Below are 27,056 nucleotides of genomic sequence, written 5' to 3'. Positions count from 1 at the left end.
TCATATTAGACAATGGAAGTCCGAACTAATGAAAAACTTTTCTAATATCCTAGAAGTTATGACTTGTGTAATAGATTCGTGGACACGCGGTATATGGTGTACGTAATAACACAATCGATTATCCTAATCTGTTATCTAAACCCAACTGTCTTCTTTCGAAAATCAACAAGATAACAGGAATGTTTTCACTTAATCACCGAAGAACTAAGAACTAATATTCTTATTGAAAATTTCCATTATTTATTGTGAAATTAAACATATTATTACCACACTCTTTATGGAAATATATTGCAAAGAAATATGTATTATACGCATCTGTTTCAAATAAATGAATAATGATAATATATTAAAATAACAAGCAATAAAAAATCAGACTTGGTTGAAAATAAATTTGTTTCTCTAGTTATTTTATTTTTGATACATTTATTGGTGATTACTTGATTATTGTGGTTTCGGTTTTAGTGATTGGTACCCATTTCATGTTCTTTGCAACTAGTTTCAAGTATACCAGACCTAATTTAAAAGTATTTTTTCATAGAGTGAAGATTCTGTTGATGAATGGGTGCTATTATAGCTATCAAGGGTAATAATTTCCTGAAGACAAACACATTAATATCGATATTTCTAGAAATATTCCTTACTATCTGTCATATGGCAATTCCAAGAAACCGATAAGGTTTGTTAAGTAATTTTTTGTTCAAGTAATTTTTTGTTTATAAAAAAGTCAAAAAATGTCAGTACGACAATGAACAACATCATTGTTCAGTTTGAATATTCTCATTTAGTTTTCGGTTTTACTAGTAGAACAGTACCACGTCAACAATCTCTAAAATGGTCAATTCTCGTCCATTGGAAGAAAAAAATGAAGCGATTTTTATTTACGATGCGACGCGTAACATGAGTTTGAGAATTGACATAAATATAGAGAAGTAGTTTCAAAAACTCATTCAAATACAGGGTGTAACATAAGTACCTACGTTAAAATATTTAAGTGACATATTCAGGGAGACAATTTTAAGAAAAAAAGTATATATGAACTTGTGTCCGAAAATGCTTCGTTTTGGAGATACGGGGTGGTGAAATTGAATTTTTTTGTTCGCTTTTTGAAAATAACTCTTGCAGAAAATGAGTTATTTGCACGAAATTCGGTCGAAGTATGTGGTGGATCTTGTCAAAATAGACAACGAAGACTGATTCGTTTTCGAAATACAGAGTGTTGAAATTTTTCAAAACATGGTAGGTTTTTGTCATAAGTTTTTTGCAATTTTAGTTATTTTCATCAAATATTATACGCAGTATACCCGTACAGACTTCTTCTAAACTGAGCATTATTGAACTGCTTATTAAATCCAAATTAAAAAATTTGTCAGGTTTAGTTATTCAATTAGAAAGTGCTACATTTCGAAGTTTGTAAAAAAAACAATTCGGAGAAGTACTACGTTATTAATTAGGAAAATAAACATATCAAAATTGAACGAAACAACTATTACAACTGTTCAAAGTGCTTCTGCTCTCCTCATCAAAGAATTCCGCACCCGTTGAAAAATGCCCGGAGTGTTTCTTATCGTTTCGGGGCAAGCTATGATGCGATCCCTCAACATTTCCTCGTTTTCAATTGGGCTAGCATAAACTAGTGATTTTAGGTGTCCCCAAAAGAAAAAATCGACGGGATTGAGGTCCGGTGACCTCGGGGGCCAATGCTCAGTGCCTCCTCTTCCTATCCATCGTTGGAGATATGTTACGTCAGCCAAGCCGTATGCAAAAACCATATCAGCCATTTCAGCATTCGTGAAGTCGGGCATGGTACCAAAAAATCACTTTATAAACTCCGAATTGTGAATTTGTCAATTAATAGTTAAAAATGTGACAGCGAACTTCCATTTTTATAAACAAACTTTCATAGCCTACTCGATTTACTTAACTTAATTTGCAAGCGGAGAGTGACAAAAAAATCAAATTTGGCTATAAAGTAATATGCATCGATATAGAAAATTGTAAATATCTCGAAAACGGTCACCTCCAGCATTGTTGAGGAGGTGTACCTTGTTTACTTGGAAAAGGTGTGGGAATTAGGTTTTATCATGTGAAGTACCAAAAGTTTACTGCCAAAAAAGTTAGGGCAATCTGAAATAAATAATGACAGCATACGCAGCGCCTTCTAGATGTTACATGAAAATTAATACGAAATTATGATTTCCCACGTCAAAAAACCCCGGGTACCGAATTTCGTGCAAATAACTTATTTTTTGCAAGAGTTATTTTCAAAAAGCGAACAAAAAAATTCCAACACCCCGTATCTCCAAAACGAAGCATTTTCGGACACAAGTTCATATTAACTTTTTTTCTTATAATTGTCTCAGGAATACGTCACTTAAATATTGTAATGTATTTATGTTACAGCCTGTGCACATGTAATGAATGAATTTACTCAGGTTCATCTCATCAGTTAATTACCAGTTTCCACATTTGAAAAAATATTCAGTAACGGGGAGTTGTTATTCAGTGAATTACAGGAATTTTTAAATGTTTCAAACATTTTTCTTTTAAGTTTGACAAGTCATAGTCTAGGCTCTACTCTATCTGAGATAGAGTAGGGCCTAGAGGATGACAGCATGACCAGCTGTCGAAAGCGCTCGCAGATAATTAAACAGAAGTTATATAGCTTCAAATCCTTTTTGTAACTTACATTATTAGTAAAATACTGAAAATAAAGGAAAATCAGTTGCATCATCCAAAATATATATATTATATTCTAATTATTATATGCGAGCGCTTTCGGTAGCAGGATGTGCTACCATCTTCAAGACTCTACTCAAACTGAACGTTTTATCTTCATGTTTGTTCTTTTATACGATTAGAACGCCTTAGTGCAGGTATTTGTCCCCTCCTGTCATCCGGATGTCTCTTCAAATTTGCCTGTGTTTGGGTTTGTGTTGGTGTTTCTCTAGGTTCATTGTTGCTAGGGTAATATATTGAATGTTAGGTTTTGTGGTGTATTGATTTGTATTTGTTCCTCGGAAAGTGAATTATTACTTTTGAATTTATGGATGTTTAGGTTTTCCCAGATGTCCATACGGTTTCCTTTGACTTGTTTTATGAGTTTGAAGTTTTCTGGTGGGGGAAAGTTATGTTTGTTTTGTATGGAGTGTGTTGCGAGGTATAATTTATATGTTATTGGGTTTATGTATGCTTTTTTGTGTTCGTCGTACCTTTGGATCAGTTTTTCTTGATTTGGCCGATATAAAATTTGTTCCAGTCCGAGCATTGTATGCTGTACACTTCGTTTAGGTTATTGTCTTCTTCTTTTTCATAGCTGTTTATTTTTTGTGTTATTTTCGTGATCGGTTGTAAGTAATTTTGTGTCTCTTCAGGAGTTACTCAAAATAAATAGTTTTGATTGGAAATTTCGTATTTTAAAAATCTAGGAATTTCTATAAACATTTGTGGACCGCACAACTTCAAATAGAAGTATTTAAAAAAAATCCTTCTATTTTCTTGAGCATGCCCCTTCCTGCCCCTATTAAATGTCATCCTGGATACACCACGAGGTTTGCTTCGTTATTGAATTTTTATTTGTATTGACTATTTGATAATTCCCAGAGAAAATATTATCGAAAGCTGGTCACATTTGTTTATTTACTCTTTATTTTTTAGGCATCATCAGCATTGGAATTATTTCGTGATGTGGTATACAGGAAATGACTAATCATAACTAGTTCTTCGCCAAAATCAATATATATCTGTACAAAATTAAAAGTTTGTTGAATCACACTTTACAGTGTTTATAAAATAAATCATATTACGTAATATGATTTTGCAATACACGTTTATCGGGTTTGAATCAACTAATAAGAAGAAGTGAATTCGAGATATAAAAAAGCCAACTCACTGTTTTTCTTTTTTTACGAACTTGAGAGTAGGTATATAATTTTCAAATAGGTATATTTAGAGAATGATGAGCATATCTGAGAATCAGTGAACAAAAAAGCCAACTATCAGGTTAGATGGGATTGTTAATTGTAATACATTATAAACAGCGTCACCACTTACAGTCATCCGGTGTATACAGTGTTTATTACACAATAATTATTATCACTTGATCGGTGGAATTCAGGAGGTAGAGTAGATAGAAAAATCCAAAGTATGTGTGCCTAGTCGACCCTCCACCGCAACCTGTGAAGATTTATTGTGGCTAACAATTTTTCAAACTCAACCAAATAATTGCATATTCTCGACGAAGCCGATTACTTTCGATGAGAGATCCTTCAGATCAGCTGGCGAGAAAGAGACTGCCAAACGTTGAATACCTGATCCTGTCCACGGCGGGGTAGGCACAGAATATGTGCTCTGACTGAAAACGCCATCGAAATGATCACAATCAAGTTAATACCAGCCGCTTACCACCAGAAAGTAACCATGTTTTATTGATGGGTTCTCGCCTTTGTGAAGTGCCTGGGTGTCTCATCGTTATCCAACAACTGTCCTTTTGTAAAAGATTCACTTTTTCATCACGCGTGACGATGCGACTCAAAAAAAGGATCGTTTTAGTTGCGCAAAAGCAAAGAAGAACATACTTCGAAACGAGACAATTTCTATGGATCATTCAAATCGTGGGGCACCCTTTTTTCGATCTTTCGACCTTTCTAATACGTTTAAATCTATCAGAAACCGCATCGGAGCTGACTCCCCGTTTTTCCACCATTCTACGCACCGTTCCTGATTGGTCAGTCTCCACCAGGGTTCTCAAATCCTTGTTCTAGATTACTATCATTTCTAAATGCTTGGTTAATTTTTTCGGGCGGTTTCAGCAGTGTTTAACAACGTCATATAATAAGCTGAAAAGAAGGAAAAAATAAAAATTTGGAAAAAACAGTACCTATAGCATCAATTCAGGGTGTTTCACATTCAATCCTCACCATTGGGATCTCGGAAACTATGATAGATTCGAAGATGGTTAAATTGTGGCAAAGTTGCACATTTACGTGACTAATAATATGCCCTTGAGAAAGTGCTGAAATTCCGAATATATCCGGAGATATCCGAAAAAAAAAACAAATTTTGAAAAATTGTTTTTATTTTTTCTGGCTGTATATTTCGAAATATTCGAAAGTAAACTGGACTTTCACCTTGCCACTTTTTCCCTGCTGCATAATGGTGTTTTCAGATTTACTATCCGACGTTTCGTCTTCCGGCTACCATCATCAACTTTATTTTTTCTTATGGGCGCTACATTGGATTCTTTCTGTTTTGAACAGAACCAAATTTTACCTTTTCAATGATGTATCATAAGTTATCATTCTTTTTTTAAAAATTTGAGATATTGAAAAAAAAACATTCTTATCATAATAGGCTTTGACTTTGATGTTTCTAAATTTGACTTTCAATTTGTTACACTCAATGACATTTTGTTATTGTACAAGTTATTGAATTTGCTTTGATGAATGAAGAAAAAAGAGATATGATACAAATTTATTACAAATAGGTACGATAGAAACAATGTTAGGGCATCGGAAATGAATTTAAATCAGTATCCCGAAAGACGACAACCACATCGAACTGTGTTCAAGTTATTGGATCAAAATCTCACCAAGTTTGGTTCATTTGAAAAGCCGAGGAAAAAATACGGAAACAGAATGGACCAGTTAATTGAAGAAAATATCTAATTACCTGACTGAAAGGTTTGGTGATAAACGAATAGGGAATAATGGGCCGGTGAGGTGGCCAACAAGGTCTCCAGACCCAAGTGTTATAGATACATTCTCGTGAGGTACACTGAAAAATAAAGTTTATGGTCAGAGGGAATATCAAAATATTGAGCATTGTTGGAGAGTTCGGAAGATTGAGGAGGAGGGAAATTAATCGTGCAGTGAATAATATTCGAAGAAGAGCACAGTTGTCTCATCATGAACGAGGCCATTATTTTGAACATTTGCTGTGATTTACTTTTGTCTCTACATTTTAGTTGATTATTGTTATTTGTTCAAAGTTCTATTTTGATTGAAAAGGACACAATGTTTAATTTACAGACACCTCATTTATCAAATTTTGATTGTTGATTCTGTCTCCGTATTTTTTCATTGGCTTTTCAAACATACCAAACTCGGTGAGATTTTGATCCAATGAATTGAACATAGTTCAATGTGGTTGTCGCCTTTCGAGATCATGTTTAAATACATTTGGGATACCTAACCTAACCTAACCTAACACTGTTTCTATCGTATTTGTAATCAATTCAATCATATCTCTTTTTTCTTCATTTGTGAAAGCCATTTTTCGCCAAAAATTCAATGACTTGTATAGTAACAACATGTCATTGAGTGTAACAAATTGAAAGTCTAATTTAGAAACATCTAATTTAGAAACAATAAACTATATTCAATATTTTCAATATCTCCAATTTTTCGAAAAAGAATGATAACTTATGATACATCATTGAAAAGGTAAAATTTGTTTCTATTCGAAACAGAAAGAATCCAATGTAGCGCCCATAAGAAAAAATAAAGTTGATGATGGTGGCCGGAAGACGAAATGTCAGATAGCAAATCTGAAAACACCATTATGTAGCAGGAAAAAGGTGGCAATGTGGAAGTGCAATTTATTTTCGAATCCTTCGAAAAATAAATCCAGAAAAAATTGAAACCATTTTCGGTTTTTCTGGATATCTACGGATATACTCTGAATTTCAGAACTTTCTCAACGGCATATTGTTAGTCAGGTAAATGCGCAACTTTGCCCCACTTTAACCATCTTCGTATCTCTCATAGTTTCCCAGATCCCAATTGTGAGGATCGAATTCGAACACCCTGTATACAGAGTAGATCATTCTCTATCGATCTCTATCATCACGACACAGTAGAATTAATACAGTGCTTTTCAGATAAAAGTATCCACCTTTAATAACTTTTGTAATACTGGTATTTAGGAAAAATACAAAAACACGTCAATTTATGTTGGAAGGGGCAAGCATTATGGCTTATTTAAACTTACTGGAAAAGCCACCTCCTCACCCCTAGCATCATCCCTTTTTTTTAAATTACTGCTCATATTTTTTATGTAAAATTTGGATACTCCTCTTTGAGCTGATTTTAAAAATGTATAATACTTGTAGGTTAAAGTGGTTAGTTTATGAGATAAACAATTTTTCTTTTAATAGCATAAATTTTACTTATTTTTTACTTTCACCTTATTTGCCTGTACTAAAATGGGTTGTACAACAGTTCAAACTCTTTAATCTGTTTAACTGTGCTATTTATTCTACTTCAAAAATCCAAACAACAAAAAACTCTACTTTTTATTAAAGTTTGACATTGTCAACTAGAATTTGTAGTCACTATTGATAGTGTACTTTGATACATTATTTATTTTGTTTCGCTGAAATGGTTTACTCTTTGCAAGAAAGAATTGAAATTGTAGGTTTATACTCCCAAAATAATAATTGTGCAAGAGCTGCTGCTAGAATATTTAACGAATTACATGACGGAAGACATGCAACTCATAAGTATGTAATTCAACTGATGGAGAAATTTACCACAACAGGGTCTGTTTGCAATAAAGTGCATAAGCGAGAGGGACTCGTAAATAACGAAGCAATCCAAGTGGCAATTTTAGGGCAAGTCAGCTTAGAGGCTCAACAACCCCAATCGTTGTCAACAATAAGTAGAGCGATCGGTGTTTCATCTTCTACAGTTTTCCGAGTTCTACATAAATTCAAGTACCACCCATACAAAGTTAAGTTGGTGCACGAGTTGAATGAAGATGATTTTGATCGTCGTCTAGAGTTTTGCGAATCAATGACGCAATTTATCAATAACAATCCACAATTGTTAAACAATATTTGCTATTCTGATGAATGCTCATTTTCATTAAATGGCTTAGTAAATAGGCATAATTGTAGATATTGGGCTGAAAGTGATCCTCATATTATGCGTGAATTCCATACACAACATCCCCAAAAGTTAACCGTTTGGTGTGGTATCCTAGGTGACCACATTGTCGGACCTTTCTTCATCAACGGAAATTTAAATGGTGAATCATATCTTGAGTTACTCAGGGAAGGGGTTGACCCACGTATTACAACAATAATAGAAAATGATGATAACCTTTCCGAAGATTTACTGGTATTTCAACAAGACGGAGCTCCCCCACACTATGCTATGCCTGTCCGACAATTTTTAAACGAAACATTCCCCGCTTGTTGGATAGGTAAAAGAGGGCAGATGATGGAGTGGCCATCTAGGTCACCGGATTTAACACCCCTAGAGTCCTTTTTATGGGGGTATTTAAAAACAAAAGTTTATGCTACCCAACCAGAATCTCTGGATGATTTACGAGAGAGGATAGAAAATGAATGTCGACAATTAAATCCAGCCGTATTAAGCAATGTCAGAGAGGCATTTCAAAATAGATTATACCATTGTATGGAAGTGAATGGTACTCATTTTGAACACTTATTGTAACTTCATAATAAATAGCACAGTATTACAAAAGTTATTAAAGGTGGATACTTTTATCTGAAAAGCACTGTATTTATTTGTTGAAAAAAACATAATAAAAATAAAAATCTTTTCCACTTGAATAATTGAAAATAAAAACAATATTGTCATTCGTGTATTTCTTTTGTTTTCAGTGAGAGCTCCATGTTCGTTTCCAAGAGAAGATTTATATTGAAAACTTGCGGAACTACAACCCCTCTGTTATGCCTTGAACCGCTTCTACTTATGGCGGAGCAGTATGCTGGATTCACCCTTGTGGAAGATTTGTTTTATTCAAGGAAGAATTTTAAACGTCCGGATCTACAAGTTACACCCCATCAGCACTTTGATCAGGAAGTAAGTGTACAGGGCATCTCACATCAATGTCATAAGTGATATGATTAAGGGAGATTTCGAGGGAAATATTGTTTTTTTGGTAGGTATCACGCGCTGAAATGTCCCGGGCCTAAGAAAGAAATGATTCTGTGACTCCATCAAGAGCCACACAATCATTCCAGCGCCGCTCTAACTATTTCAATATCACTTTTGTAGAACGGTTTATCGTTTGCCTCAAATGTACCTCAGTTTCAGAATAACCTTTTCTTTCGAACGAAATTTCTTACCAGTGAGCATTTTTTGAGGTCTGCGAACAGCCAGTAGTCGCAGGGAGACAAATCTGGCGAATACGGTGGATGTGGGAGCAATTCGAAGTTCAATTCATGTAGTTTAGCCATTGTTTTTATCGACTTGTGACACGATGCGTTGTCTTGATGAAACACTTTTTTTATTTACCATATGCGGTCGTTTCTTCGCAATTCCAGCCTTTAAACGCTCCAATAAAGCTATAAAATATTCACTGTTGATGGTATCTATTTCCCTTCTTAAGATAGTCTATGAATATTACACCACGTATAGTCAAAGTAACCTGTATTGTGAATAGTTAATGATATCAGCATCTCAAAGGCCAAAAAAACCAATACAGAGAAATAATGCCGCTGCCAACTAGTCCATGTGGACTGAAGAATTGGCGGTTCGTATTGAATAATTTTTACTAACCGACTTTTATAATTGGCTGAAGAGTCATACAATTAAATTTGAAGTCATGTTATGGTGACGAATAGAATGTGGGGATGAGTATCGCCGTTGTGTTGTCAATGTTCAGTTCAGGAACTGATCGCGATTTGAGTGTTGAGATTCGATATTGGTGCAGTATCATTACTTAAAATTTTTGTTATCTGTTTAAAATGTGGCGTCCTTGGACAAGTACTAATAGTAATAACGAGTGTGATAACAACGCAGCCTTTTTCCAGTGTAGTGATTCCAATAGCGATGGTGAACAATGCGAAAAAGAGATACCAGTGAATAAGATTCGGATGCATTTGGATATTGAAACACAGAGTATATTTCAATGTATATAAGAATTTACATCTCAAGTTTGGTTTCGAGGGAAACAAACTATTATAAGCAACATCAGATTTGACCGAAAATCTTTTCTCAACTGTAAATAAAATAGTCTAAAAAATAAACCTTATCAACGAAAGATGCGATGTGATACAGGATTACCAAACCCTTTGGATGTTCATCTAATAAAATCATTGAAAAAAACAATATACGACTCTTACAAAAGCAATGAGATTCCTACAACTGAAATCATAAGGAAGAAATTGAGTACTACCGGCCATAACGTGAGCTGCTGAGACAAAACTCTTCAGAATTGGGTTAAAAAGAAGACTAGCAGAAAAGGATTATAAAAGTTATTTTAGTTGAAAAAGACTATATGGGGATTGGACACACATTCTGATATAATCAGAAATGAATAACGAAATTAGTTAGCTACCTATCAATATTATTAAAGGGGAGCTGTTGGTAGGCAGGTTGCACTATATTGTTTACTTGAACTATAATTGTGAGAGACCCAAATTAAATGTCTTGATGTGAAGTCTGACATTTTAAGCACTGAATTTTGCTGATATTAAGAAAGGGACGGTTTGCTAAAAATCAATTCTGTCAGAACTTCATCACATTTCCTTTAGATGAAACTTTTTGTGGGTAACAGATGAAATAATATATCGTCCGCATAGATTATGAAAGATCCGGTACTTGTATCTTTTTTTTATGTCATTGACATAGATAAGAAACAACATCGGGTCAAGATGTCGATACTAAGTACAGGGTTTATACAACTAATTTTGCATTCTGAAAATGAGAAAATCTACAGGAAGTTGCAATTGTCACAACTTCCTCTGTAATCTGAAGTAATCGATAATTGGGAATATTCTGCGGGAACAAAGTTTTCCCAAAAGACACGTATCAAGAATGAATATTCATAATTATCAATTACTTCAGATTACAGAGGAAGTTGTGACAATTGCAACTTCCTGTAGATTTTCTCATTTTCAGAATGCAAATGGAATATATGTAAAAGTGACGACACGGTTAGTCCATATTATCATATGTCTATGGACCATACATAGATTAATATCTAAACTCCGTTGTGAAACCCTTATTTCTGAGCTACATAAAATAGCTCTCTAATTCAAAAATGTAGGAGGGATTTTGAATGGTCAGTCAATTGTTGAACAAGTTGAAAGTAGATTAAGATTGGACTATCACCACCACAGCGCGGAACGTTGTTAGGGCCCGTAACCGCATAATTCGTTCTATGGTGGATCTCAACTAAAAAACCTCTTGTAAAAATGCATTCAAATGTCTGAAAATTTTAACGTTGCCCTCTCTCATAATAACTGAACGAGGTGATCACAACTCTGTCACCAAGTTGCAACTCGTCCAGCAAAAGGCACATATAAAAGTCGCAGAGATAAATCCTGCGGCAACACAAGGATAAGCCAATGAATGGGGTCTTCTTCAACAGCATTTGAAGATTTCAGCTCATTAAATCGTCTGACCTTCGCTTTCCTTAGGTCTAGTTGGCTGGAGTCGGAAACTGAGGGGATCATCATGGCCTCTGAAGCCATGCTGTTTTTCTTTTTTTTTTTTCAAATGGAGTTGTATTTCGGATAATGTCAAAAAATGGAAAAGGAAAATGTTATTTTATTCGAAGTGTACTATAACGATGTAATAATAAATATTCGATAAAACGTTTCGTGCCAACATGGCCACCATCAACTTTTTTTCAATACAGACCTGTCTTTTTTGATAAAGCAATAAATTCACAATCCAGTGTTATATCGCATTTGATATTTTCATAGAGTTTCATCTGAAATAACCACCATCATCAGTGACAACAATCAAACTGAAAAATAATTTATTTTATCATGAACTTTTGAGAAAAATCAAACCAATGCGGCAAATCAAAGCTACGTGACAATCTACATTAAATGCTCGAATTGACGACCTCTTTGTTGAATGCACACAAGTTGTCGGTCCAGACAATTTCTGTGGTAATTTTTTAGCATAATAGGTGTAATACTGATACATTCATCTCTTATTTTTTGTTTGAGATGGTCGATATTTATACTTGGTGTTGAAAAAACTTTATCCTTCATGTATCCCCAGACAAAAAAAATCTAAAGAAGTAAGATCTGGGGATCGAGCTGGCCAGTTGATTGGTCTATTGTTTCCAACCCATTTTCTTGAGAATATTGCATCTAAATGTTCCCTTACTATTGCTGTATTATGGGCAGGAGCGCCGTCCTGTTGAAAATATTGTATTTCATGGGGCGGATATTCGATAACAATTCATCTAAGTAGTCATCGAATTCATTGAATAGAAAATGAAGATACATTTCACTATTCAAATGATCATCGTAAAAGAAAGGGCCAAGGATGTTTGTTCTCACTTTTCTCAACCAAATATTTATTCCAAAACTTTCTTGGAAGTTGGTTTCCTTTTGTAAATGTTATTTGTATTATTCCACCTGTAATGGATATTTCTGTTAAACCAACCATTGTTGGTGAATTTTGATTCGTCCGTCTATATTATTTTTTTACAAATATTTCCAACTTCCCTATTTTTACATTTTAACCACTTCGCAAATCGTACTCTTCTTCCGTAATCATTGAGGTGATGAACTTTGCGTATCCTGTAGCATTTATATTTGTTTTTTTTACAGAAATCCCCATTTCGTGGGTCACAATTTCTCCTAAAAAACAATCTTGATTAGCATAATTTTTGTAACTGGCCAATCCTAAATTTAACAAAAATGTTTTCACATTGTGGTAATGTTTGCTTACCCATAACATTTATTTGATTCCTCAGACTTTCACTAACCACACACTAGCTCAACATACATAGTCCTTGCTAAAACCGGATTTCTATTTGATTTTGCATAACTAAATAGCATATCAGTCATTGCATCATTTGAATACATCTTTGATATGTTCATAAACGTCTGATGATGTCAACAGACATCAACAACACATTCATTTTTCCTGCCATAGAAACCAAGCTTTTGAGATGGTAAATGAATTAAGAGGCTATTTGATCATACCAAATTATACAACAATCGAATTTTGACCAAAAACTGATATTTTCGTTACTTCCGGGATTGAGAATTATGAAAATATTACGAATTATAATTGATTATAGTAAAACCAATAATGATTGAGAGTAAAGCGCGTTGTCATATCTAAATTTTAGGTTACCAGTTTATAGCAGAATCAAAATATAGTAAGCAGTAGAGTTGTAGGTTGTGGCAAATTATAGATAATACATAATACTAGTACGATTAAAAGGTATTATTTATGACAAAAATCAGTAATGAGCGTGTAATGAGTAATACTTATACATTTCCTGATTACTGATCAGTTAAAATTAATTATTTTCTGTATAGTGTTAGATATTTATTACAACTAGTGGCAACGCTGTACGCAACGATATTTCTGTCTTTGTCACTTTACCGTAACTTCCATCTCATCGTTGCAGTCCTCACTAATGTACTTGCAGCCATGAGCGTATCATTGGTTTGTGAATTATACAGCGTGAATTGTACGTTTTACAGTTAAGTTAGTCAGCAATCGACGTGTTGTGATAACAATTGGTGAAAATAATAGTGCTAATAAGTGTTTAAGCGTTACATAATTATATTTCTACACCGTTCTCAAACTACTCAAAAAATGGGAGACATGGTCGGGCCTTCCACGTCGAAAAAGGTAAAACAGTCGGAGTCTCGGTCAGGAAGAGAAAAACAAATTGTACTGCAAGTATTTCACTGTCTTAAAAGAGATCATCAGCCACCAAAAGATGACTTTGTGCATATGTGCTGTAAGTGTACGTGTGTACCTCCGAATAACCAACCGGGCATTTCTACATCATTAAGTTCCACAATTACAAAAGATAAATTAGTTGATATGTGCTCTGATTATACCGGTGTACCAAAATCATCGATTTACAAAATACTAAGAGAAGCAGAAAAAACTAGTAGCGGACGAAAAAAAATCACAGTTGATGAAGAAGCCAAAACCAGTATACGCAGAACTATTCAGTTTCTTTTTCATAAATGAGCTGCCCACACTACAAACAGTTCTGGAGGCACTTAGCGATCATGAATTGGTCCCAAAAATGGGTACAGAAACTTTTAGGAAACTTGTACACGAAATGAAATTTACGTACGGAAAAGTTGACAGGAAAAGCATTCTCATTGAACGTCAAGAAATAATAGCATGGAGAAGAAACTATCTAAGAAAAATTGACGAATTTCGGAAGCTCAAAAAAAATTGTACTTCATGGACGAGACATGGGTTAACCAAGGACATACGGTCAAAAAAGTATGACAGGATGGTAATACAACAAGTGCACGACAAGCCTTTAATGAAGGTTTGTCAGTTGGGTTAAAACAGTTATCTGGAAAAGGTAGTCGTCTGATAGTTACGCATATAGGAAGCGACAGTGGATTTTTACCAAACGGTGAATTATTATTTAAATCTAAGAAAACAGGCGACTATCATGAAGAGATGAATGCGGAGGTGTTTGAAAAATGGTTTGAAGGCATCATTCAACTTGTGGAACCTGGGTCTGTCATCGTCATGGACAATGCCCCATACCATAGTCGACATTTAGAACCATTACCGAAACAATCATGGAAAAAAGCAGCAATTCAAGAATGGTTAATTAATAAGAACATCCAATATAACAAAGATAGTTTAAAGGCAGAACTACTTCAGCTAACAAAATTACACACAGACAAATATAAAAAATTCGCAGTGGATGAAATGGCGTTAAGTCGTGGAATTACAGTTTTAAGGTTACCACCATACCACTGCGAATTAAACCCAATAGAATTAATCTGGGCGCAAGTAAAAGGATATGCGACACGAGAAAACAGAACATTTAAATTAGTGGACGTGCAACATCACCTACAAGAAGTTATTCGAACTGTTTCTGCAGAAGGCTGGAAGAAATGCATGCAGCATGTTTTAAAAGAAGAGCAAAAAATGTGGGACGTAGACAACCGTATTGAACACAATATTGAACCAGTCATAATTCACTTTGATGATAGCGGTAGCAACAGTGACGAATCTGAGGTTGAAGATTAGACGAAAATTTGTACATTTACATTTATATTATATTCTATTATCAAAAATTTGTAATTTGTATTTTCTAGTACCCCTGACGATGAGTTTAAGTTACTCGAAAGCTTGAGAATAGTTATAAAGTGTTCACTTATCAATTGCTGCAACCCAATAGTGAAAAAAAGATATATATATATATATATATATATATATATATATATATATTGTGTTTTTTATTAATATTGTTAATTTATTTGGTACCTACTATAATTACCACGATTATTACTCCGTTTTCATAAGGCCCACCTAATGACTACAACGATTAGGTAAATTACGACATTGCAAAGTTTTAATGAAATAAATAAAAAATGTGTATGAATATTTCAACTAATTGTACTGAGAATTTTTCTTTCATTCTTAACCCTCTCAAAAATTAATAAGCACGCCCCCGATTTGCTGTCAACTGGGCTTACTTCTACTCTCAATCATTATTGGTTTTAGTATAGGGAGACATAAGCCTTGAAAGAAGGATTACGGCAATACAAAAATGTCCAAAACGAAAAAGTACGAATTTTGATTGTGTTTGGGTATCTACCTGTCGAATTTATTGGGTTGTCTGAATCATATTTTGAATAAATCGAAACAATTTACAAAAGAAGTAACGACAGGACCTTAATTTAAAATTGTTGTCACCAATGATGGTAGTTATTTCCAATGAAACACTATAAAATATCAAATGTGATATATCTGTAATAAAAAAGACAGGTCCGTATTAAAAAAAGTTGACACGAAACGTTTTATCGAATATTCATTATTACATCGTTATAGTACACTTCGAATATTCGATATTCTCCGAAATAACAATTCCATTCGAAAAAAACGAAAAACAGCATTTTTGGTTTTCCCCGTATAACTCGAGAAGGGCGAGAGTCCCCGTAAATGTTCTTCGACCATTGTATTGTTCCCGATAACAGTTACCTTTTTTTCCATTTATTCTTCTTCGTATCTTTATGGTTTAGAATATAGCAATGTTACTACATGTTGAAAGAAATGCCTGTATAATAAATATATTTTTGAAAGTATGGATAGCTTTCAAAGATTTTTTTTTCAACTAATTTATACAAATATCACATTTCAAATGCTAAGTATTCAGACAGAATAGAAGGACTCCACCTAACTTTCAAAGGTTTTTGTATTCTGGATTAATTTCATTGAATTTGATAGCTTGTTATAATAGTTCAATTTAGCGAGATTTGTACGTATTTGTTCAGGGACGTGTGCTTAATCTCCAAAAGTAATTATCAATTACGATACTAGAAATATGGGAGATATCACTGTGCCTTTCGCAATATCACAGATGACCCTCAATTCCGGCTTCGAGAATTCATAATAAACTGACAGATAATATCAAGCATAGTAATCAATTACTGATTTACAAGAATCAACTTGAATATTTTCTGGTTCTTTCATAACTTTTATTCCATAGATGATTTCGTGAAAGGGTAATTTTGACCAGGAATTTAGAAAGGCACTATTTTTCAAGAAAGACAGTTTTTGGCTTTCTACTACTCCATCTTGATACATAAAAGAGTGTGGGAATCTTCCAGAGAAACGAAGGAAGTAATCAATTTGAAAATAATTAACTCTATACATGGATGTGTAGATCATGCAAAGTAGCAACTTTCAGACACAAACTGAAAAAAAGCCCTCCTGAAACAGCTCCTTTCATATAAACATTGAATTACACGAAAGAAAAAAAATCTTTCGAAACAAATCCTTTTATATGAACACTGAGTTATACAGAAGGTACTCTTCTCTACTCAGCTTGTACTCCAAACATTCGTTATGGAATAAAATCAGATATAATTCACAGGAGTTCTACTTTAAATGAATGGTGACAAATTGCACTTACATGGAACACTGTCATCCTCACTGGTAGACATCCATGTTTCGCCGTAAGACACTTGCCTTAGGACTCTTCAGTACCGAATTTGATAACATTATAGAAAATACACATAATTCATTCATGTATTACGATTTTTAATGTCACGGAATAAGTTTGATCTACTTATGTCATCAATGACATCGTGATGACGTTCATTCACTTGGGAACCATCTGGGAAAAAAAAAATTCTTTATTTTTATTTTTTGTTCATTCGTTTTATTTTTACTTGTATTTTATTTACTTAACTATTATTTCATTTCAGGTTATTTGTTGCTTAATATAATTGTTATTTTCAGCTAGTCATTTTTAATTCTTCTTTTTTAGTTGTTTCAGGGATTTCAAATAATTTTATCTATTAGACAATGGAAGTCCGAACTAGTGAAATTCATCATGAAACATTGTCAATCACCTTCAAACGAATACTTCACAACCCTAGAATATGATGTCAATATCTTCACCCACTATAAAGTGGGCTATCATTTAATAATTTCCTGATGACAAACACATTAATATCGATCTTTCTAGAAATATTCCTTTTTATCTGCCATATGGCAATTCCAACAACGCGATAAGGTTTGTTAACTTATTTTTTGTTTATAAAAACGACAAAAAATGTCAGTACGACAATAAAAATCATTGTTTAGTTAGAGGTTAGTTTTTGGTTTTACTAGTAGAAAGGTACCACGTCAATAATCTCTAAAATGGTCAATTTTAGTCCATTGAAAGAAAAAATTGAAGCGATTTTTATTTACGGTGCGAAGCGTAATTTTCACGAGACCGAAAGACTTTTCAATGAATGTTTTCCGAATCGTCCTATCTGTAGAAAATATTTGAGGGAACTTGTATCCAAATTCACAACTCTGTTCTGTTCTGTTTTTCCGTTAATCAGCTGTTGCCCCCATACGAACGACAACTCTCAGAAGTTGAGAAACTTGTGCGAGCTAAGGACTAACGGGGTCTTACCTTTTAACGTGTGATTCCTAACACGGTTGCAGAATCATCCCAGCTTCAACCAGATAAATTCTCTCGAGAACAATATCTGGTCGAGGCGGGAATCGAACCCACGGCCTTCCGATCGTGAGTCGGGCGCACTACCACCGCGGCCAATTCCACAACTACCGGTAGTGTACATAACGAAAAACCCCCAGGTCATCCGTCCATTCCGGAATTACAGCAAGTGCAAGCAATTGGCGAGATGGTAGTAAATCCTGAACAGTCTACTTATTCCGTCACGAATGTTTGTGAGGTGACTCGTTCTACTGTGTGGAGATTTTTGAAGAGGAATATGAGCATCTATATAAAATAAATTAAAATGGTACACCAATTAACTGATTAACAATTAACTGCAAAATCATGACGGAAACCATTGCAAGGCATTCTACCTATCTCCACAATATTTGTTTTAGTGACGAATGTACATTTTTTAAACGGCAATGTTCACAGACAAAATTGCCGTTATTGGAGTGACATCAACCCTCACGTTTTCCAGGAAACACATACGCAATATCCAAAAAATAATTAACGTTTTGGCAGGAATATTGGTAAAGCATATTGTAGGACCTCTATTTATTGATCAAAATTCAACAGAGGAACTGTATTTGAATATGCTTGAAACTACTGTTGACCCTCTCATTACTGAAATCGTCGAAGTGAATCCTAATGAATTCGATATGGATATTGTATTTCAACAAGATGGGGCTTACTCCAGACAAGTAAGAAACTATTTGGATACTACTTTTCCCGGTCGTTGGATTGGCGGTCGAGGTCCTACAGAATGGCCAGCCCGCTCGCCAGATTTGACACCATTGGACTTTTTATGGGGCTATTTGAAGCAAAAGGTGTACGAAACTGAACCTGCTTCAATATTAGATATACGGCAGAGAATAATAAATATTTGTAGAGATATTGACATTACTGTGTTCGAAAATGTTCGGCGTGAAAAATCAGATAGGCTGTTCATATGTCAAGAAGTTCAAGACAACCATTTTGAGCATCTTCGGAACTGACCTCAAGCTTATTACCTCATATTATGTAGTTAAATGTCAATGTACTCAGGCAATTTTTAAAAGTTCCGCCATTTTGTAGTAGTTGAAGATATTGTCATTATATTCTAGGGTTCTGAAGCATTTGTCAGGAGCTTCAAAAAGATGTATCACAAGACCTCCCTTTCCATTTCATTTTTTTCCCAGACGTCGCTCAGTCGCCATCTTGAAAGTTTCATCTGTCAATTTCACTTCAAAATAAAGTATTCATGCATCAATTTCATTATCCCAAATTTAATTTTTTTTGAGTTAATCTGTTCAAAAAATAATAGAGGGGGGGACATTAAAGAAATGCACTGTATGTATAAGAAGGGTAGAAAAACCGCAAATGCTCACAATTTTACAATGTATGTAGTTTTCATTTTTTGACAGGCAGCATTGTTTTTTCTCGCATTTACAGGACTATACAAATGCACCAAACTGTTAAAAACACACTATTTTTTATGTAAACTCGAAATTGCCGTTTCGATATAGGGAGAACCACCAAGAATTTTTTTATCACCTATTTTGGTATTGTTTTCTACACACATTGTTTTCTCATAAACTTATTTTACAGGTAGCCCTTTTGGACAGTATATTCCCAGACGGAGCGGCCTACTGTTTGGGAGCACTAAACAAGGACTGTTGGTACTTTTACACACTGAACCCTCTGCCGCAGAAAAGTTTGCCAATTTTCACAGGAAACGAAGAACCTGATCAAACTTTGGAAATTTTAATGACTGACCTTGACCCAGAAATTATGTCTATATTTACCAAAGCGGATTGCCTGGATGCCACCGAAGCGACCAAGGTCAGTTTCAATTTGTTGTAAATGGCGATCAATTACCAGCAGAACTGGTGAACGACTGAAATTTTAAAACTGCTTTAGGCGCATTTTGTACAATATATTTTCTGAATATTGTTTGTACAAGCTAAAAAAATATACACATGATAATAATTATAGAATTTTCATAGTGAATTTTACTGTGTATAAACGCTACTGTATATAAACGCGTTTTAAATAAAATTTATTGTGAAAGTTCTATAACTGTGATATAATTATTGGAACTTTATACCAATAATTGAAATAACGCGTGGTTTTAATAGGTGTTTATTTCCCAACGACTCGATAGATTATGAAGTTCCAATATATTACAATAACTATTATGATAGATAGTGTTATTAATTTTCATCAAGTAACGGGTCAGCGTGATCATAATTCTTTAAAAGACAATATATGTCTGTCTTAGATGAATCACAACTCACACAAGGGGATTTGTGAGAAGTTCCAACATTATTTTGATTTTAAAAATTACCTACCCAAAATTACAGTTGACCCAACAACAAATATTCAGTATTCAGAGATTCCAGGTATAATAAGGTAGGAAACTGTCATCTAATTAGGGTTTGAGGGTGTTGAATCAATTTGGAAATTACAACTCAAAAGTTATGTCCACTTGTGTCGCTACCAGCAATATGAATATGTCTCTTCTGAGAGATTTATTAACATTAATGGTTGAAATTTAACGACAAAATAGGTTATCCCTAGTTTATAAAAACGCAAGGTAATGAGAGGTATGGTAAGGTAAGAAAGTTGAAGTATTGAGAAAACACACTTGCGTTCTAGATAAAAAGTAAGGTAAGGTCAAAGTTTACCGAATACTATAAGTTGGTTCACTCCAAGGAATTCGTTTGTCGGTACGGCTCAGGATTGCATTTTTTGCGATTTCCATAAATCATATCGCCGACAAACGATGTCTGGAAGCCGCCGGCCGCATGACAGTTATACGAGGGCAGTTCCTATTCGCGATATCTACAGGGGACGTTCCGAAGTTGAAACTTCGCTTGCTCGGTTGTATCAGACAGATAAACAAAGATACGAAAGTAGTTGTTTGTCGATCAACTTCTAGAAACATGATAGATAAACTCATGAATAAATGATCTAAGAAACAGATCAGAGTGATTTACTGATGAAATGATAAACATACATTCAGAAAAACATGTTTTATTAACAAAAATAATACAATTATATAATGTTATATGTTTATAAATGATTTAAAATATTCAATTTTACATTGCATGATTTATGTTTCCTAACAATCTTCATGTCCTGGTTCATGAATTTTAAAGTAAAGTATATCCGAACTCTTGTATATAAAGATATATAATAATCGAAGAGGAATTTTTGACATGGATGTGAGAAAAGAATTTTCGAATATTTTGTTTTCAAATACTGTCCAATTCCCTTCTCACTGCCGATTTTATCAAAATTTTCAATGAATATGTTTTCCATCTCTATTACATGGTCAACAATATCTCTTGATGGGAACTTGGGAAGCCAACGTGACTTTCATTTTTTGAAAATTATTTCGATAAATGTGGTCATTATTAAGTTTAAGAGCCAATTTATATTGTTTAGTTCTATCATAATTATACATTGTTTCTATGTAATGTTTTCTTGTTTCTCCACCCTGAAGTAAAAACTGATAGGAAAACAAATTGTTTCGTGTCGACTTCAGCAAGTGCGGGATATCAAACAAATATACAAGTTTATGATCGTCTATCAGAAATATGGGATTTTCGTCTGTAACATTCAAAGTTTTCACCAACTTCTGAAAATTTGAACCCTGATCGGAAACCACCCCCATGACATTTAGGCCTATACTTTTGCATCTTCGTACCGTTTTGAACAAAATATCTTTCAAATCATCAGAAGTTGCTGATGTCTTATAGAAAAAGTATGCAAGTGGTATTTTCCAATTGCTTGCCAAACCTCTGAACATTACTGTTAGAGCACTACTTGCTATGTCAGTAGAGGTCCCATTCAAACTTGTTTGGAAACCTACTATTTTGTCTCTGGAAATATCATAATAAAGATGAGATTTCAAAGATATTTCGTCTAGGCATAAAATACAATATCTTTCATTCTCCTTCATGAGCCCAATCCTGAATTCAATAACACGAAAAATAAAATCGTTGAAGCCTGGTTCAACAATCCAATTTTTCGTGAAACGATGAAGTGTACTTTTTGACGGTAATCTACAAATTGTTGAAAATTTTTTGTATGCTTTCGGACCAAGAAAATAAAGAGTCAATGCAAACTGTTTGAATTCGTCACTATACCTGGACCCTTTTGGTGCTTTATTTATCAAAGAAAGCTGTGCTTTCAAGAGCTTACAATATTGCTCAGGATATTTTCGATCCAGAAACTTGAAAACATCATCCAGAGTAATTCCGGTTTCGTCCAGTGCTCTTTTTGATGTTGAAGCTACTGTTTTCTCTAGTGATACAATTTTTTTTCGTAATGCCACTTTTCTTGGAGTTCCCGAAGAGAGTTTAGCAGATGTTTGGCTGCATTCATCTAAAAGAAAGATGTACGTACTTTCAATAATTGTTTTCTTGTCATCGTTTTTTTTTTCCGAAGCATATAAAAATAGATCAGGTAAGTATATAATATAACGAAAAGATATTTCACCTCGTGATCCTAATTGATCCGTTTGAACCTGAGCATCAATGTAAATAAAATCCTTGCTAGTACCAGCAATGGCATCATCATCTGGAAGGTTTAAACAACAAAATTGATATTGTAAATTTCATATGTTAAAAAGTGGAATAAGATTTTTTCATCATTTGAATCTATAAACTTCACTGAACCAACCTTTCTGAGAACCATCTTGAGGCAGAAGCAATGAAGGAACATCATAGCTATGAATACGAGAATTCACAATATCATCGGCTCTAAAATGTAAGCTGCAAATTTTAATTCTATTGTGACTCTGCTCTGGGGTAAGAGTAGCATATCTATGATTCCCAATGAAGCCTAATACATTTTTCCAACGTTGACACCTAAAAAAAAATTCAAGTATATCAATCGATAAACTGAACATTTTGAAAAAAGATTGAAATGAGTTTGGATTGGCAAATGCCGGCGGTATATTTCGTTATGAATAATTTTATACAACAAAACCATAAAAGGTATAGATAGGTAAAATAAAAATTAATGGTGAATATATTGAATGCATACCTTTCACTGTACTTTGGGCAGCGGAAAAACGAAATACCTGGGCTTCCCACCGTACTCAGACAACCATCCACTGAGCAATACGTCGACATTTTCACAAAATAAATATTTCGAACTCCGAACGAACACAACACTATCACAATACCAAAGTTTACCGATTCTGTAGTCTTTGACAATACCAAACAATACGGACAACCTTTATATCTCGTGGCCGACGAGAACTGGTAACTTCAAGCGACACACTGTACTACCTCGGCTGGTAATTACCCGCTGTCGCTAGCGGGCGGCGAGATTTCTCAGATGTCGAAAAATGAGCGAGTGACACGTCTTATAGTATTCTGTAGTCTTTGGTAAGGTAACGTCGGTAAGGCAAGGTAACGCAAGGTAAAAAGTTGGCTGATTTCAACTTTCTGCGTTGCATTCTTACCTCCGACCAATCAGAAAGCGCCATACTACGAACTTTGACGGATATATCCGAATGGTGAAAAGGTAATGTCACCAGATAAAGTTAAACGTCACATTGTGAAATTTGATTTTTCTTTTGATGGATATAAATACAAAAATTGCCGCGATCGTGTCAATAGTAAGTGTCTATCTTTTACTCAAGAGAAAGAAACGAAAATGGAGGAGGTTTGTCAGACCCATTCTGAGAAGCAGAAAGACACAGGGGCAATTTCAGTTATTTAAAAGAATGAAAAATGATGATCAATTTTTGTACACAAGAATGAACAAAATATGTTTTATACATTTTGTGAAATTGTTAGCGCCTTCATTGATAAAAAAAAGATATGGATCGATATCTCCAGAAGAGAAATTGGCTATAACACTCCAGTAAAATGAATTGTTGAAATTGAAAATATATAGAAATGAAAGTTATTTATTTCATATGAGTGATTGCAGCTGTCAAGATTATGGAAATGGAAGGTCAAAATTTGTTTATGCATTCCTGCCAACCTAAAAATTACCAAAACCTATAATCACTATGGCAATTATTCATACTTTACTTTTTCGTGAACGTCAGAAAATGGATACTTTACCTTACCTCTCTTCATTACCTTACCTTACCTTACCTTACCTTACCTTGCATTATTATAAACTAGGGGTTATGTTAGGTTAGGTCCAAAGTGAGTGGGTGTATTCAACCCTCCTCTGCACCCCCCAAGGATTTAATGTGGCTCACCCCTATTCACAGTCGACCAAATAAACCCAGCTTCTTAACGAAGCCGATTAGTTTGTATGGTGAGTGGTTTTTCAGGTCAGGTGGTGAGAGTACGGCTCTGCCGAACTCTAAACACCTTATTCGGCCCCCAGCGGGGCACTCACAAAGTATGTGCTCTGCTGTTTCATTTTCCAAACAGAGGCGACACACACTGTCTTCCAACAGTCCGAGTCTTTGCATGTGATGATTCAAATGACAGTTAACCTGTAAGAAGGCCTGTTAGACAATTGGCGTGAAGTTATCCACAGATTTCTGGCCACACCTGCTGACGTAGAGGAAAATAAAAATCTGTGGTTGGGATACGAAATTATTAGCACCCGTACTAATATCTGTGGCTGGAAATACCTATTCACTATAGGTTGAACGTGAAATTATTGAGACTATTTGGTGTTTAACTTTTTTATAGAATCTTGACTAGATTGACGCGTCAATATTCGTTTTTTCATCAACAATACAGATTTAGGGAATAATAAAATTGTAAATATTAGACTTCCTTTCCAATAACCCATATAGAAATGATATCAGATGATGTGCGTCCATCAAAATCACACAACTTCTATAGTTTCTTGAGAATATTAACTTGGTGATGACAGTTTTCTTGTCATCTAAACAGATTTCGAAAAAGAAATTGTTGAAACAATCAGACTCATTTTTGAGATTCCTTGTATTCATGAAAATCACACAACTCTTATAGAACCTTGGGTAGATCGATAAAGTGAAAACTGTTTTCTTGTCACCCATACAGATTTCGAGAAAAAAATTGTTGCAACAATCAGACACACTTTTTAAAACACCTTGTAGAATTGGAACCAGAAAATGTGCGTTCATAAAAATTACACAACTGTTATAGAATCTTGGGTAGATCAATATAGTGAAAACCGTTTTCTTGTCACCCATACAGATTTCGAGAGAAAAATTGTTGCAACAATCAGACTCACTTTTTAAAACACCTTGTAGAATTGGAACCAGAAGATGTGCGTTCATGAAAATTACACAACTGTTATAGAATCTTGGGTAGATTGATATAGTGAAAACCGTTTTCTTGTCACCCATACAGATTTCGAGAGAAAAATTGTTGCAACAATCAGACTCGGTTTTTAAAACACCTTGTAGAATTGGAACCAGGAGATGTGCGTTCATGAAAATTACACAACTGTTATAGAATCTTGGGTAGATTGATATAGTGAAAACCGTTTCTTTGTCACCCATACAGATTTCGACAGAAAAATTGTTGCAAAAATCAGACTCACATTTTAAAACACCTTGTAGAATTGGAACCAGAAGATGTGCGTTCATAAAAATTACACAACTGTTATAGAATCTTGGGTAGATTGATATAGTGAAAACCGTTTCCTTGTCACCCATACAGATTTCGAGAGAAAAATTGTTGCAACAATCAGACTCACTTTTTAAAACACCTTGTAGAATTGTAACCAGAAGATGTGCGTTCATGAAAATTACACAACTGTTATAGAATCTTGGGTAGATTGATATAGTGAAAACCGTTTCCTTGTCACCCATACAGATTTCGAGAGAAAAATTGTTGCAACAATCAGACTCACTTTTTAAAACACCTTGTAGAATTGTAACCAGAAGATGTGCGTTCATGACAATTACACAACTGTTATAGAATATTGGGTATATTGATACAGTGAAAACCGTTTTCTTGTCACCCATACAGATTTCGAGAGAAAAATTGTTGCAACATTCAGACTCACTTTTTAAAACACCTTGTAGAATTGGAACCAGGAGATGTGCGTTCATGAAAATTACAAAACTGTTATAGAATCTTGGGTAGATCAATATAGTGAAAACCGTTTCCTTGTCACCCATACAGATTTCGAGAGAAAAATTGTTGCAACATTCAGACTCACTTTTTAAAACACCTTGTAGAATTGGAACCAGGAGATGTGCGTTCATGAAAATCACACAACTGTTATAGAATCTTGGGTAGATCAATATAATGAAAACCGTTTTCTTGTCACCCATACAGATTTCGAGAGAAAAATTATTGCAAAAATCAGACTCACTTTTTAAAACACCTTGTAGAATTGGAACCAGAAGATGTGCGTTCATGAAAATTACAAAACTGTTACAGAATCTTGGGTAGATCAATATAGTGAAAACCGTTTCCTTGTCACCCATACAGATTTCGAGAGAAAAATTGTTGCAACATTCAGACTCACTTTTTAAAACACCTTGTAGAATTGGAACCAGAAGATGTGCGTTCATAAAAATTACATAACTGTTATAGAATTTTGGGTAGATTGATATAGTGAAAACCGTTTCCTTGTCACCCATACAGATTTCGAGAGAAAAATTGTTGCAACAATCAGACTCACTTTTTAAAATACCTTGTAGAATTGTAACCAGAAGATGTGCGTTCATGAAAATTACACGACTGTTATAGAATCTTGGGTAGATCAATATAGTGAAAACCGTTTCCTTGTCACCCATACAGATTTCGAGAGAAAAATTGTTGCAACATTCAGACTCACTTTTTAAAACACCTTGTAGAATTGGAACCAGAAGATGTGCGTTCATAAAAATTACACAACTGTTATAGAATTTTGGATAGATTGATATAGTGAAAACCGTTTCCTTGTCACCCATACAGATTTCGAGAGAAAAATTGTTGCAACAATCAGACTCACTTTTTAAAACACCTTGTAGAATTGTAACCAGAAGATGTGCGTTCATGAAAATTACATAACTGTTATAGAATCTTGGGTAGATCGATATAGTGAAAACCGTTTCCTTGTCACCCATACAGATTTCGAGAGAAAAATTGTTGCAACAATCAGACTCACTTTTTAAAACACCTTGTGGAATTGGAACCAGAAGATGTGCGTTCATGAAAATCACACAACTCTCATACAATCTCGGATAGATAAACACAGTGAAAACC

At 34.4% G+C, this 27,056-nt stretch overlaps 1 protein-coding gene and 1 long non-coding RNA gene across 3 annotated transcripts in view; one reads left to right on the top strand and one right to left on the bottom strand.

Moving 5' to 3' along the window:
- The window catches only part of SamDC (S-adenosylmethionine decarboxylase), a 97,946-nt gene that overhangs the window by 45,894 nt on the left and 24,996 nt on the right, over nucleotides 1-27,056 (top strand). For both annotated transcript variants that reach the window (XM_074175900.1, XM_074175901.1), the window contains exons 3-4: nucleotides 8,627-8,828; nucleotides 19,486-19,719. In XM_074175900.1, coding sequence (XP_074032001.1) covers nucleotides 8,627-8,828; nucleotides 19,486-19,719 — 436 coding nt within the window. The remainder of the gene's footprint in view (nucleotides 1-8,626; nucleotides 8,829-19,485; nucleotides 19,720-27,056) is intronic.
- Nucleotides 20,898-23,276, bottom strand: LOC141482504 (uncharacterized). The gene is made up of 2 exons (XR_012465567.1): nucleotides 22,384-23,276; nucleotides 20,898-22,269 (listed from the first exon to the last, which is right to left on the bottom strand). It is a non-coding gene; the product is annotated as an uncharacterized lncRNA (long non-coding RNA).

This window comes from Leptinotarsa decemlineata, unplaced genomic scaffold, assembly GCF_025532065.1.
Source record: "Leptinotarsa decemlineata unplaced genomic scaffold, Ldec_3_MD MMD2_tig00001393_RagTag_RagTag, whole genome shotgun sequence".
NCBI classification, from domain to species: Eukaryota; Metazoa; Arthropoda; class Insecta; order Coleoptera; family Chrysomelidae; genus Leptinotarsa; species Leptinotarsa decemlineata.
This window is presented reverse-complemented; position numbering and strand designations above follow the sequence as displayed.